This window comes from Cebus imitator, unplaced genomic scaffold (genome assembly GCF_001604975.1).
Source record: "Cebus imitator isolate Cc_AM_T3 unplaced genomic scaffold, Cebus_imitator-1.0 Scaffold850, whole genome shotgun sequence".
Classification (NCBI taxonomy): Eukaryota; Metazoa; Chordata; class Mammalia; order Primates; family Cebidae; genus Cebus; species Cebus imitator.
This window is the reverse complement of record NW_016108165.1, coordinates 239,787-255,084: the sequence shown is the minus strand read 5'-3', so window position 1 is coordinate 255,084 and position 15,298 is coordinate 239,787. Positions and strand designations below refer to the sequence as shown.

The 15,298-nt window shown below is 39.1% G+C and overlaps 1 protein-coding gene across 3 annotated transcripts in view; it reads right to left on the bottom strand.

The window, feature by feature from the left end:
• Positions 1-1,966: 1,966 nt before the first annotated feature.
• The window catches only part of GAB3 (GRB2 associated binding protein 3), an 80,154-nt gene continuing 66,822 nt past the window's right edge, over positions 1,967-15,298 (bottom strand). For all 3 annotated transcript variants that reach the window (XM_017520549.2, XM_017520550.2, XM_017520548.2), the window contains exons 9-10: positions 6,834-6,950; positions 1,967-4,997 (exon numbers count right to left, since the gene is read on the bottom strand). In XM_017520549.2, the coding sequence (XP_017376038.1) occupies positions 4,881-4,997; positions 6,834-6,950 (234 nt within the window). In that variant the 3' untranslated portion in view covers positions 1,967-4,880. The remainder of the gene's footprint in view (positions 4,998-6,833; positions 6,951-15,298) is intronic.

Genomic DNA, 15,298 nt, shown 5'->3' with positions numbered 1-15,298 from the left:
TCTGCTGTGTACCGTTGGTCAAGGCATCACTACCCAAATTCTACATGATGGGACATAGACTCCACCTCTTAATTGGGAGTGGCTAGATGCTGAAAGAGCAAGCAAGACAGAAAATATTGTTGCAACAATTTTTCAAGAAGGCAATGTATGAAAATTGGGTACCCCAAAGGCTGAGAACCCCCAGTGGGGGAAGCAGGACAAAAAAGTAGAAGAATCCAAGCAAGGGTGCAACCCCAGAGGGAGGAAAGATTCAGGCAGGTTCCACAGGGTAGGGAAAGTGAATTCCGAGCCATTTCCAGCTCTCTGCTCTTGCAGGTAAAGCAGCTCCAGGAGCGGATGGGCTATCCTCTGAGAAGACCTTCCAGGGGTCTAGGCTTCAGAAGTAAGAGCACATTGAATCAGAGAAAGGGGTGCCAGAGGATGTGGGCAGGACACCAACACTGCCTACCACATCCTGCCAGAATATGAGCTTAAGGAAAGATGTCTGTGTTTCTCTTGCTCATATGAATACCTCTTATGTAGCAGATGATCATTAAATATTTGTTGAATTGAATGGAATTGTCAATGGAATAAATATTTCTTTTCTTGCTTCTGTCTTTTGTGCCTTGCTGCTAAAGGTCTTCCACAACCAAGATAATAAAAGTTTTTCTGTAGGTTTTTTTAATACTTCCTACAGTTGTGTTTTTTCATTAACTTTCTAATGCCCCTGGAGTCTTTTTTCCCTCCACGGTAACATGTTTGTTGAGGTAGAATTTACATATAGCAAAATGTACAAATATTAAATTTATAGATTTATAAATTTTTACATATGTGTACATCCATGTAACCACTACCCAGATTGAGATGTAGAGCATTTCCATAATTCCAGAAAGTTCTCCTATGCCCCTTTATGATCAAAAATAATCTCCCCAATGGAGGTAACCATTATTCTGACTTCTATCATCATAGAGTATGAAAATGAATTAAAAGCCTCAAATTGAAGAACAAAAAGTTGAAATCCAAAATTTCAGACAAACACAAATATAAAACAATTTGGTTTTGTTCTTTGACCATGAAACAAAGACCAGACAACAGTGCTTACAAGCAAAATGGCTCCTCTAAAGCACAGGGAACTCGTAGAGTTTATTGTTCCACAGATTTCCCTGGAATCTGTGTTTGTGTGTAGCAGCAGAGTGGGGTCAAGGTTCATTTTTATCCATCTGCATCATTTTGTCCACCTGATCACCCTGCACAACCATCCAGTCCCCGCGGCTCTCCAGTGCCCACTCTGTTATAGATAAAGTGCCCATGTATGTGAGGTTGGGCCAACCTGCTGCTTTCTGGGTCAGAGACTTGGTCCAGAGTGTGTGTGTAGGGAAAAAGTGTTCATGATTGGCCTCATACTTCACCAGGGGTGAGGAATTTAATGTGGTTTTTCCTCCTTTCTCTCGGCCCTGGGATCCCCCAGGCCTGTTCTCTCTATGCCTTTGGCCTCTTTCCCCCAAACCTGAGCCAGCCCCCCCTACTTTGTCCCTTCCTTGATCCATGGCCTAGAGATGCCACTGACTCAGCACCCAGGACATCTGGGAGACTCAGCTATGGAGAAAAGGGAGGTGGTGGCAAGAGACCCCTTCTAGGGAGAGGCAGGCCTATGGTAGTTGCCTTCTTATACAAGCAATCACGAAGGTCATGTTATACATGGTGACAGGGTGAGCAGTTGATTTTACTGCTAATTATTGAAGCTAGTTTCCAATGAAGAAGTAAAGAAAATGACAAGATGTGGTTTGGCTAATTACAGCCATATGCTCAACTGTTTGCAGTGAAATAACATGCATGTAGGCCACTGCACGTGAGTCAGGTTAGGTTTGTTGTACTTCAACTTAAAAATGGTTATGAAGTCCATTTTCAAATAGTCAGCTTTCAAAATATGTTCTTTATTTATATTGGATGTCATCACTTAAATAAAAAAGAACTTAAGTCATCATTCTTCCTTATAAGACTTTTATTAATGCCAGAAATGAAATTGTAAAAACAAAATGAATTTGAAAAATCAGTGTGATTGTGGGTGCAGAGGTGGTATGAACAGGGACTGAGGAAAAAGCCAGGCCTGAGGAGAACCTTCAGTTTCAACTCAGACCTAAAGGTCATGACTTGGCTGATGCTGTGAAGCGGACTGTACAGTGGGTGGGTCGCTTCATGCCTTTATAGCCACACTGTGTGCTGGACCTCAAGGCTCTTCTTCCCCAAGGAAAGCTTAACTCCAAGTGCTCCTGGGTTTGTCACCTTCTGGACTTGCAGGCTTGAGACTCTTGGGTACCCTGTCCTGCACTGGACAACCCCTGATTGGGAGGAATTTTCTAACAAGACAGAAGAAAATGAAACAAAAGGAACTACAGAAAACAATATGGGGTTAATTGCATAACAATGCTGATTCCCACATCTCGTAGGTGTCTGGGATCATTTCTGTAACAAACATCAGGCCCTTGGTCAGAAACACACACACACATTGATCATCTCCAACAAAACCAATATTTTGACTCATGGTGGCTTTGCTGCTGTCAGCTCAAAAACTACCTGTACTTCGTTTCCTTAAATCTTTAGGCTTTTGCACAGCCATCCTCTAGCAGTTTTATCAAAGCAGGACATAATTGCATACACCCTGGAAATGAGGGGTGAGTCGCCTTTTTTAAAATTAAATTTTTAGAATTCTGACCCCTATCACCTTCCATACCTTTAATGTAGAGAGTGCCTATTCAGAGCATTCCGTTTTTAAGTAACAGGTCACACTACCCATGTGTGTAGTTCCTCATGCTATAAATACGTTTTTAGAAATGTTTTGTAGTAACAGAGTTCTTTTCTTTTTTGTGGGGTTCAATTGAGTGACATTTCACTACTGACATAATTTCAGCTGTTCTTTTCTATCTACAATCTGGTGTGGTTCTTGGCACTTGGGCCTACAATTTTTTCTGCGCCAGCCTTTGTCAGATAATCAATGATCCTAACACAAGTGCTCCACACAGGGGGAAACTACCCTCCATGGGAACTGGCAGTCTGAAGCCCTGGTTTCTTGCCTGAGACTCTTTGCAAGTCACATGAGGAAGAAGGCAGCTCCTCACAGGCTCTGGTTGTGTTTAGTGATGCATAGCTGGCCGCAGACTTTGGGAGTGCGGAGCCCACTCCTTGCTCTGTCCAGGCTCACTGAGTACCCTGAACTCGGTTAAAATACTGTAAAATGTCCCCCACTTAGTCCAAGTAAGAAAATAATGTCACCAGAGCCTGCTTCTTTGGAAATCAAAATGAGTTCTTGTATGGTCTGAAAAACTAAGACTTTGGCATTTACCTGCCTGCGAGGTGACTGGAAACTCTGAAACCCTGTAGCAAAGTCTACAACTGCCCCAGCTGCACTGACTATCATGGGCCTTACTGCCAATCTGATCTATCCTCATAGAGAACGCAGTCACAGTATCTGCTTAGTTCCCAGCTGTAGGTGCTCAGAAGGATCAAGAATGGGCATTAAATAGCACTTCATGTCCAACTGACACCTTCATTCTGAGTCTCCTCTACCCCAGGATCTGTGAAGGAAAGGGTGACATGATGCCCTCATTATGAAGTGAGAGTGTTTGTACTCTCAGTACCTAGTCACTTCTCAAGCAGAAGGGAGCAACTGGCTAGGAAACCTAAGAATGGAATCCACAGGTTTCTTCCTGGTCACTTTTATCTATCACTCCAAAGCTTGGATCCATCATATGATAGCCAGGGACAACCTATGCCTTCCCCAAGGCCGTAAAAATTCATCTGCTAGCATTAGCCAGCTCACAGGGAAGCACACTGCATAAGGGACTATGAGAATGGCCTTCAGACTGACAATCAGTAGGTATTTCTAATTGTAACTACTGAAGATAGAATTCCAGTTGAACATTGCACAAAGAAACGCTCACTTGACATGCATACCTTTCAAGTATCAAAGCACCTGTTCAGATCCCTATGAAAGAGAGAGAGGATGAGTACTCATCTTGTGTCTGCATGTGTCTCCCACACGTCTCCAAGGCTCACCCAATTGATACATTTTGTCAAAATCCTCAGAGGAAGTATGAGGTAGTGGAATGAGCTTGCAATTGGCAGCCTGGCCAACTGTATTCTAAGCCTGACTCTGGGTCTCGGCTTTGTGAGTAATCTTGGACAAAGCATTCCCTCCTCTAGTTCTCAGTGTTCTTTCCTTCAAAGTGGCAACAATGGTCTCTTCCATGCCTATCTTACAAGTTCTTTCAGAGAAGAGATTAGACAATGCATGGGAAAAAGCCAAGAGCAGCAGAATCCCTGGCTACAGGTAGCTGCTTAATTGCAATGTCCTTAGAGCCACCAGTGTCATCTGATATACTTATCTCAGAGTCTGAGATCCATTGCCCCTGTCACTTGCCTTTCTTTGGGGATTGCAGTGACTAGTCTGCTGAAGTCTTTGGAGTAAGATTCTGCCACCATTACTGGGCTCAATCTCCTCAACTGTCTTCAGAGTCTGGAACAAGATGGTCTCCAGATGCCCCTTTGCTAGGATTATTTATCATTCTTATCGAAGCACAGGAGAGAGGTCAGAATTTCAGGTATTAGAAGCAAACAATATAATCCTGTTGGTGGCAACACTCACTCTGATAGGGCAGGGGAGAGGCTAGATTCTCTCAGAGCCCCCTCCAGAAGGCAACTGCTTCCTTCTTTTCTTCCTTCAATGTGTAAACAGGTCTTTCCTAAAGGTTATGGCCAAGACCTTGAAAACTACATATTCTCTCTTGGTTTTAAACCTGTGTTGACCATCAGTATGTTTTTAGTAGAAAAAACAAAACAAAACAAAACGCCTCAAACTGAGCTCCAAACTTCCCTGTTTCACACATGGTGCAAGCCTGCACCTCTCATACTTTGGATTGCCTTTCATCCGTCCACTCCTGTTTTGTGCTCTGGAGAGCCTGTGTCTTCTGCTCATCCACTTGAACATAGTCTACTCTTTGTTCTTCTGAAAGGAGAAGTTTCTGAAGGAGAACAAAAAGGCTTTCATTACATGTAACTTAAAATGTCAGGAAAATGTTTACCCTTTTGCATTCAATTACATTGTTAAATATTTGTTGCTCTTTCCTGTGTGTGGAAGCTTTATACTTTGTATGTGTGCCTGAATGCCTCTGCTTTCCTCAATTTTGCTCTAGCCACTTGACTTGCTTTGACCAATATAATGTGAGTGGAAGTGACACAGCTGGGCATGGTGGCATGTGCATGTAATTCCAGCACTTTGGGAGGCTGATATGGTTTGGCTGTGCCCCCACCCAAATCTTATCTTGAATTGTAGTTCCCATAATCCCCATGTTCCCTGGGAGGGACTTGATAAGAGGTAATAGAATCATGGGGCAGTTACCCTCATGCTGTTCTCATGATAGTGAGTGAGTTCTCAGGAGATCTGATGGGGCTTTTCCCCCCTTCACTCTGCACTTCTCCTCCTGCCACCATGTGAAGAACGATATGTTTGCTTCCCTTTCCACCATGATTTTAAGTTTCCAGAGGCTTTCCCAGCCATGCTGAACTGTGAGTCAATTAAACCTCTTTCCTTTACAAATTACCCCATCTCAGGTATTTCTTCGTGGCAGAATGAGAATGAACTAATATAGAGGCCAAGGCAGGAGGATCACTTAAGCCCAGGAGATCAAGACCAGCCTGGGCCACAAAGCATGACCCCATCTCTATAAAAATAAAAAACAGCTTGGGGTGATGGTACACAACTGTAGTCCCAGCTACTTGGGAGGCTGAGATAGGAGGATCCCTTGAACCCAGGATATCAAGGCTGCAGTGAGCTTTAACCATGCCACTGCACTTCAGCCTGTGTGACAGAGTGAGACCTTGTCTCAAGAAAACAAAACAACAACAACAAAAAGAAAGTGATATGTTCCAATACTAATGAGAAAAGAGGTATTCTGTGATTCTGCAATCTCTCTTTTTCCTCTGTCAGAGTTCAGCACATCTCAGATGGGGGCTGCTTCTCTTGCCTGGGCCCTGGACTGAAGATGACCTGGAACACAAAGGCTCTGGCCTGCAATAAAAGAGCCTTTGTGTTGAAAGCAAAAGAGATTTGGGGGTTGTTTGTTTCGAGTACATAGTCTACCAAACTGACTAATGCTCCTTTCTTATCACTCCCACCCTTCTGACCCTTCTCAGTCTCATATCAGGTTTTTGCAATGATACTAAATGTGGAAAAGAAGTAGGAGTTACTTCAGCAAAAGAGCAGAAAAGTCCCCCATTGCTTCCCATGCACTCCCTTACACTGTACAGTAGGGTGATATTAATTCCCAGCTATGATAACTTACAGGTATTCACTCAATTAATCCTCACAACAGCCCTTGATACAGTGTTGTCATTTCTGATTCCCACTTTTCAGATGAGAGTTCTACCCAAAGGGATAGCTGCCCAACTTACCATTCAAGGCCCCTTACTTCCAACTTACAGTTCCTTCCACTGCTCCCTAAACTCTAGCCAAACTAGGCTGTTAATTGTTGCCTAAACAGGATGTTCCTACACCTGGAGGGTCCTCTACCCCCTCATTTTTGCCTGAGATATTTTTCTATCAACTTTATGGTCCAAATTTTGAAGTGTGAATACCACACACATTTGTACGTATATACACAAAGAGCATACCATAGAAAGAAATAAACCAAGAGTTCATTCTCGCTGGGAGGTGGGATTAGGGCTGATTTTAATATTCTTCATTATACATGTCTGCATTTTTAACACTTTCTAAGGAGAATATCCATGGTTTGATAATCAGAAAAGTCTAGGCAGAAATGGAATCACCTGGGAGTTCTCAGATGCAAAGCCTTTCCTACCTGCTGCACAGGGGCTGGTGATGCTGAATTGAAGTCCAGAGCCAAATAATCTAGGCTGAATTTCTTTGTCCACATAAGAGTACCACTGCTCAGGGAACTGGCTGTTCGGTGCTCCTCCTAGGAACCAACATCACAGGAGTTAGATTAATCATGTCTATTGGTTGCTCAAGGGAAGGAAGGCAAGTTGTGGCTTCACCCAAGCAGCTGCCATCAGACAGTAACAGAATAGTCTGGTGAGATGTGAGTCGATCAGCCTGCATATCTGAGTGAGAACTGTAATTTCAAACAGAATGTAGCCAATTTGGCCTTCACAATGAAACCATACCATTAATTGCCATAGAAACAGTTTGCCAAAATTCACTCAAAACAGAATTTGCTTCATGAATCTGATAGGCCTGTGATACGTTGGAGATTAAAACCAGAAAAGATCAACTATACTTATTAAAGTTCTTGTGAAGGCATCCCAAATACATTTAAAAATACCTTGCACAATGCAAACGGTTATAACACAGGTGAAACTCCTGACCCAGCTTCAGAAGTGAAATGCTACCAGTCTATATCTTTGAAGCGGTTTCCTCTCTACCATCTTTCCTTCTCCTCCTAAGAGGTGAAATACTACCTTGAATTTTGTGCTTACCACTCCTTTTATTTTTAAATATAGTTTCATGAGTATGCAAGAATCCTTAAATAACAGACTGTTTCATTTTGCACGTTTTTGAATGTCATATCAACAGAATCACATTGTACGTATTTTGGTTGGCTTCAGTTCAACATTAGGTACTCCACATTCACTTGCGTCACTCCTTTGCACTGGGTCAGATATTCCATTGCATGACCTATTTAACCATTCTGCCATCAAAGGGTATTTGAGTTGCTCCCAGTTTGGGGGCTATCATAAGCAATGCTGCCATGGGCATTCATGCACCTGTGGGAGAATTTCTAGGGCATTTACTTGGGAATGGAATCATGGGGTTATAGGATGTGAGCATCTTGAAGTTTACTAAATAACACCAAACTATTTTCCAGAGTGAACCAATCTACATATGTACCAGGAGTGTGTAAGAACTTCTATTGCTGCCCATCCTGGCCATCACTTGTATTGTCAGACTTCAATATTTTTCCTACCTGAGACAGGTAAAATGGTATCTCACTGTGGTTTGATTTTCCATTCCCCTAATTATTAATTAGAATGAGCACCTGTTCATATGTTGAAGGGTCATTTGTTTATTTCTCTTCCGTAAATTGCCTGTTCAGGTTTTTTTTGGTTTTTTTTTTTTTTGCCTTGCTTCTGGTTAATTTTTGTATCGAATTATTTGTGTATTTTTCTTACTTATCCTAGTACTTGTTCCTATGTCCTGGAGAGTAATCATTTACTGTCATGTATGTTGCAGATAGCTCATCGCAGTCTGTAACTTGTCTTTTCATTTCTTTTTGTGGTATTTCTTTTGACTAAGAAATACTTTTAATGTAATATGTCAATCTTTTCCTGTATGGCTTGCACTTGCGTTTTGTTTAAGGAATCCTTCCCTATGCTGAGGTCATAGTTTATTTCCTTATATTTTTTCCTGAAATTATAAAGTTTTGCAATAATTTGCTTCACGTTTAAGCAATAATCTCACTTGAACTGATTTTAGTGTTGTATATGGTGGTGCAATAGAAATACAATTCATTCCACTTTTGTTGTTGTTTTTACTTGACATGAATAACCCCAGAATATCTTGAGTAATCTTGACCCTTTTAGAATCAGCTTCAAAGTTCCTCAAAAATCTCTGTTAGGGAACTGGTAAGATAATGTCTTAAAAGTTTGAGTCTTCCTATTCAGGAACATGGCCTACTTTTCCACTTATTTTATTCTCCTTAATGTCTTTCAGTAAGCTTTAATAATTTTCTCCACAATGTTTTTTGTTAGATTTATCCCTAAATACCTAGAGTTTCTTGTTACTGTAAATGGAAGTTTCGTTTAAATTCTTTTTTCTGTTTGTTACCATTATATAGACATTCAACTGGATTGTGTATTTTGATTTTATATCCAGCAACCTTGATATCTTTTATTGTGATTATTTATTTTACTAACTTATTAATTCTAATTATTTCTAAGTAGATTATTTTGAGTTGTCATTATGTCTTTGTCTTCTTCCTTCCTTTCTAATTCTTACTCCTTTTGTATCTTTAGTTTGTCCTCTAACATTAGATGAGACTTCAAATACAATGCTGAATAGAAATAGCTAAAGAGATCATTTTTGTTTTGAGCCTGATTTTAAAGGAGATATTTTTAGTGCTGAGTATGATATCTACTATAGGTTCTATTAGATTCATTTTTCATTTGTTATGAGGTTAAAGAAAATTCCTCTATTCCTTGTTTACTAATAGATTTTTTCATGAATAGATGTTGAGTTCTATCAAATGCTTTTTCCACATCTAGTAAGATAACATGATTTTTTTTCCTTTAATCTGTTAATGTGCTTGGTTGACTTAATAGATATTCCTGGTTAATGATTGTAATAGCTCATCTCTCTAAGAATATTGGTACTAATAGAGTTTTAAAAAGGCTTTTCCTGGTCAGGCGTGGTGGCTCACGCTTTTAATCCCAGCACTTTGGGAGGCCAAGGTGAGTGGATCACTTGAGGTCAGAAGTTTAATACCAGCCTGGCCAACATGGCGAAACCCTGTCTCTACTAAAAATACAAAAATCAGCCAGGCATGGTGGAACCCAGCTACTTGGGAGGCTGAGGCAGGAAAATCGCTTGAACCTCGGAGGCAGAGGTTGCAGTGAGCCAAGATCATGCCACTGCACTCCAGCCTCGGTAATAGAGCTCTGCCTTACAAAAATAAATAAATAAATAAAATAAAAACAATAAATAAATAAAAAGGCTTTTCCTCCTAGCATAGTTCATATTTCATCCAATCTGTTTTGGTCTCAATCTTTCATACTAGAGCTTTCCTGAAATGTCACATGAAATCATTGACTGTTGCTTATATGAGTGAAAGACCAAAAAGCTAATGTGAAGCTTTGTGTACATGGATGGTGTTTGTCAACTCTGGAGTTTTCTGCAGGGTGATCCCATTGTGTGGTTATCTTGAGTAACCCCCAATATTAGGAAGTGGGTTTTGCTACTTGGGCTGCTCAAATAGCCCAGAGAAATATCTTCCAATCTCCAGACTCAATTGTAAAGGTCTGGTTGTCAACATTCTGGAAAAGAGGGGTAAAGGAAAGGGTTTGAGAATGGTTCTCATATCCATTATGCCTACTGACTTAATCGCCTTGTTGTTAGTATAGTATTCATGGTCAAATAAAATACGTCTAGTATCCCTCAGTGCAGAGACCCTTTGTTTTACCCTCTCCAGAGAGACTACACTTTAACTTTTCTATAAGATGGGGGATGGAAAGTCACAGTGGTTCACCTCCATGGAGTGAGGGAAGGGATCTTGGGATTTACCTGATGCTTTTGACCATTACTCCTTCTTTCACTTTCCCTTCAGCCCTACTTCGGAACTACCTACTGTGGACAATTCCTAAACTCTTTGGATATTCTGCAGTATAAGTCAAGTTGCTTCTTGCCTTCCTCCCAGCACATTTAAGATTTAATTTTTTTGGGGGGAGCTTATAAGTCATTTACTACGTATCCACCTGCTTTCCAGTATCCAATATGTAACTGCTATTTTCATCTCTAATTCTTCATATCTTTGTGGGTTTATGCCTTTAACACATTTCTTTGCTGTTTGGGAATGGAGAGAAACCGGAGGCTTGTGGTCAATTTTCCATCTGAGGTTCATGCACATTGTTTCATGTATCAGTATCAGTATCAGTATTGTTTCATGTATCAGTACTTTACTTCTTTTTATGGCTGCATAATATTCCAATGTACAGCTATACTACATTTTATTAACAAATTCATCAGTCGATGATCATTTGAGTTGTTTTCCCTTTTTGGATATTATGAAAAAATGCTTCTATGAACACTTGTGTACAAGTATTTGGTTAGACATATTCTTCTTTGGGATTTTAAAATCTGCATCCATTAGTAATACTGGCCTACAACTTTCTACTTATGTAATTGCTATTTCTTTTGTTATAAAATTATTTTAACCTCATAAAGTAAGCTGGATAATATCCTCTTCTCCAATTCCTTGTAGGTGTTTATACAAGATTGTACTTGTCTCTTCTTTTTGGTAAAAACTATCTGTCAAATTTTTTGGGCCTTGTGATCCTTTGTAGTACAAATTTTCCTACTGATTCAGTGTCTTTAATGGCCACACAAACATTCAGGTTTTCTACTTCTACTTGAGTCAATTTTTGATTATTTTAATCCAGAGAATTTGCCAAACTTTTCAAATTTATTTGTATAGAGTTGTTCATAATATTCTCTTATGTAGTTAATCTCTCATGTATTTGCAATTATTATTTATTTTTCATTCCTAATATTATTTACTTGTATTCATATCTTTTTTATTAGTTTTGTTAAATTTGAGTCTTTTTAAAGAGCCAATTACAGCTGTATTGATCCTCTCTGATTTTGTTGTTTATTTTGTTAGTTTCTGTTCTTACCTTTATTCATTTCACTTTTGTAGGGATTTTCTAAGCTTATTATTATAAAATTTTTCAAGCAATCAGCCAAATTAAAGAAAATACACCCACCATGTATCCTCCACTAATATTTTATCATACTAACCTCCTTGTAAGTCTTTGTACCTGTGGAGGAATGGTACCTTTCATGAATTATGGTCAACTCCAGCATTATCCCTTGACTTATTGCTTCTCTCCTATTTTTCTATGATCTCCTTCAACAACTCTGACTATACAAATATTTGACTTTCTTATTCTGTCTTCCATGTCCCAAATTTCTTTCATATTCTCCTAATATATTTTTAACTCCTTGTTCTGATTTATTAGTAACTTCTTCATAAATTATCTTCCAGCTCACCAAATCACTCTTTGTGCTTAGTCTATTTATCTCATCCATTGAGTTTCTAATTTCATCTTTATTTTTACTTCTACAAGTTGTAAATGGTGTTTTATAATCTACTTGGCCATTTTTAATAGTATCTTATTACTTAATCCACTTTCAATTTCTCATTTATTTCTTTAAATATAGTAAAACTACTTATTTTATATTCAAAATCCTGTATTTCCAAAAACTGCCTACTTCCATATTTGATTGTATTATTTGTAATTCTTATTAATTTGGGGGTTGTAATTTCTCAATATTTTTGGCACCAGAGATTTCCTTTCCCTTCCCCTCTTGTCAGCTGAATTTTAGATTTAAAAATTTATCTTATTTTAAGTAACAGGTGTTTTTCATGCTACCTTGCCTACCAAAGTGTCTCATCAGATTTTAAAAAATTTAAAAATGGAATAAATGTAGTTTCACCTCCAGTAATGTTGAATAAAGTAATTTTGACCACCCTTCCTGCTGAGAACAATATTTTTCTCCTTTTTTGGTAGAAATTGACAAATTGTTTCTAAAATGTTTATAGGAGTAGAAAAGTCAAAGAAAAAAACCTGAAAATACCTTGAAGGTAATCAAAGCAGGAGGACTTACTTTCCTTGATACTGAGTCTTATAAAGCTACAGCAAATAAGGGAGTTTGTATTGTTCTAAGATAGACAGGTAGACCAACAGAATAGAATTAAGAGTCCATAAAAACCCATACATGTATGGATACTTGATTTATGGCAAAGATGGCACTGCTGAATAGTCAGTAAATAATAATCATTTTACATAAGTGGTGGTGCCAACAAATTAGATAAACATATGTGGAAAAATGAGTCTTGACTCCTATCTCACAGCACACAAGTTAATTCAAGGTGATATAATCCAAATGTGAAGGTAAAACTAGAAAGCTCCTAGGAAAATAACCATAATTCACCCAAGATCAAATAGATAATGATCTTGTGTTAAAGAAATTGCATTCACCCAGAGGATTTCACTCCTGAATTATACCAAAAATTTAAAGAGTAAATAAAACTATTTCTACACGATCTGTTCTAGAAACTAGAAGGGGAGAGAACACTTTTTGAGGAACCCAGCATTACCTTAATAACAAAACCACACAAAGACACTACAAAAACCTAAAGATCAATACCCACTAGGAACACAGACATGAAAATCCTCAACAAAATATTAGCAGATGAAATGCTGCAATATATACAAGGAATAATACACCATGACCAAATGGAGTTTATCTAGAGAATACAAAACTGGTTTAAAACCTGGCACAGTGGCTCAGGCCTATAATCCCAGCACTTTAGGAAGCTGAGGTGGGAGGATGGCTTGAGCTCAGAAGTTCAAGACCAGCCTGGGCAATATAGCAAGACCTTGTCTCTACCAATAAAAAAAAATCCCAAGAAATCTGAAGAAAATAAAAATCTCCTATAATTAGTAAGTTAATTCAGCAACCTCAAACTCTTGGGCTCAAGGGATCCTCCTGTCTCAGCCTCCTGATTAGCTGGGACTATAGGCACAGCTACTGTGTGTGGCTAATTTTTAATAGAATTTTCGTAGAGACAGGGTCTCACTTTGTTGCCCAGGCTGGTCTTGAACTCTTGGGCTCAAGCCATTCTCTCACCTCAGCCTCTCAAAGTGCTGAGATTACAGGTGTCAACCACTGCACTCAGACAATCATATTTCTGTATACCACAAGTGGGTCATTGGAAGCTGAAATTTTAAAAATACCATTTATAATAGCTCCAAAAATGAAATACTTAGGAATCTAATAGAACATGCATAAGATCTATGTAAAAAATAAAAAATTATGAGGGAAAAAAATCAAAGAAAATCTGAATAAATGAGCCAGGCACGGTGGCTCATGCCTGTAATCTCAGCACTTTGGGAAGCTCGGGCAGATGATCACTTGAAGTCAGGAGTTTGAGACCAGCTGGCCAACATGGTGAATCCCTGTCTCTACTAAAAATACAAAAAAATTAGCCGGGCATGGTGGCATGCGCCTGTAATCCCAGCTACTCAAGGGGCTGAGGCAGGAGAATCACTTGAACCTGAGAGGTAAGTATATCCTGAGATAGCCTCCCGAATAGCTAGGACTACAGGCATGTGCCACCACACCCAGCTAATTTTTGTGTTTTTAGTAGAGGTGGGGTTTCACCATGTTGGCCAGGCTGGTCTCGAACTCTTGTCCTCAGATGATCCTCCCACCTCAGCCTCCCAAAGTGCTGGGATTGCAGGCATGAGCCACCACACCTGGCCCCTATGGAGGACTTGTACACAGACTATATAAAGAACTCTCAAAACTCAATGTAAGAAAACAAACATCTGATTTAAAAATTGGCAAAAAGATCGAACTGATACTCTACCAAAGAAAATATATGGATGGCAAGTAAACACACCAAAATATGTCCAACATCATTTACCATTAGGGAAGTACATGCTAGAGTCACACTGAGATAAAATTTTAAAAAACTGGTAATACCAACTATGTTGGCAAAGGAGGTGGAGTAACTGGAACTCTCATAAATTGCTGGTGGGAGTACAAAATGGTATAGCCATTATGGAGAACATTTTGGCAGTATCTTACAAAGTTAAATAAACAATTGATGACTCAGTTAAGCATGCATTTGATGACCCAGCAACACTACTTCTAGGTATTTAGCCTGGAGCTGGATTTCTCAGCTGTGGCACTATTGACTTTTGGGGCTGGATAGTTCATTGTTGTGAGGACTGTCCTGTGCATTGTAGGATGTATAGCAGTACCCCTGAATTTTTTCCATTAGATGCCATTAGCACTACCTTCTCCACTCCAAGTTGTGGCAACCAAAAATGTCTCCAGACATTGCCAAATATCCCTTGACAGTCAAAATCACCACTGGCTGAGAACCACTGCCCTAAAGAAATGAAGACATCTATCCATGCAGAAACCTGTCAAATATGACCAAGATCAGAAACAAGGTAAGCATACCCACTTTTGCTACTTCTATTCAACAAAGCATGGAGAGTTCTATTAAAAAAAAAAAACCCAAAAAACAGTTTCAATTACAATATCATCAAAAAGAACAAAATACTTAGGAATAAATTTAACCAAGGGGGCAAAGACTTGTACACTGAAAACTATAAGAAAGAAAGTAAAAGAGACATTAAGTAAATGAAAAGATATCTGTGTTAGTGTATTGGAAGACTTAATATTATTAATATGATATTATGCAAAATAGTTCGAATATTCAAAGCTTTCCCTATCAGAATTCCAGTGGCATCTTTTGCAGAAATAGAAAAACCTATCCTTAAAGTTCACATGTAATCTTAAGGGACCCTTAACTGATAAATCAATCATGAAAAAGAAGAACAAAGTTGGAAGACTCATGCTTTCTGATTTCAAAACTTACTACAAAGCTACAATAATCAAAACAGTGGAAGGATCGATCCAAGATGGCCATTTAGGAACAGCTCAGGATTGCAGCTCCCAGTGAAAGCACAGAGGGTGAGTGGATGCCGCATTTTTATTGCCCACAGACTAGGA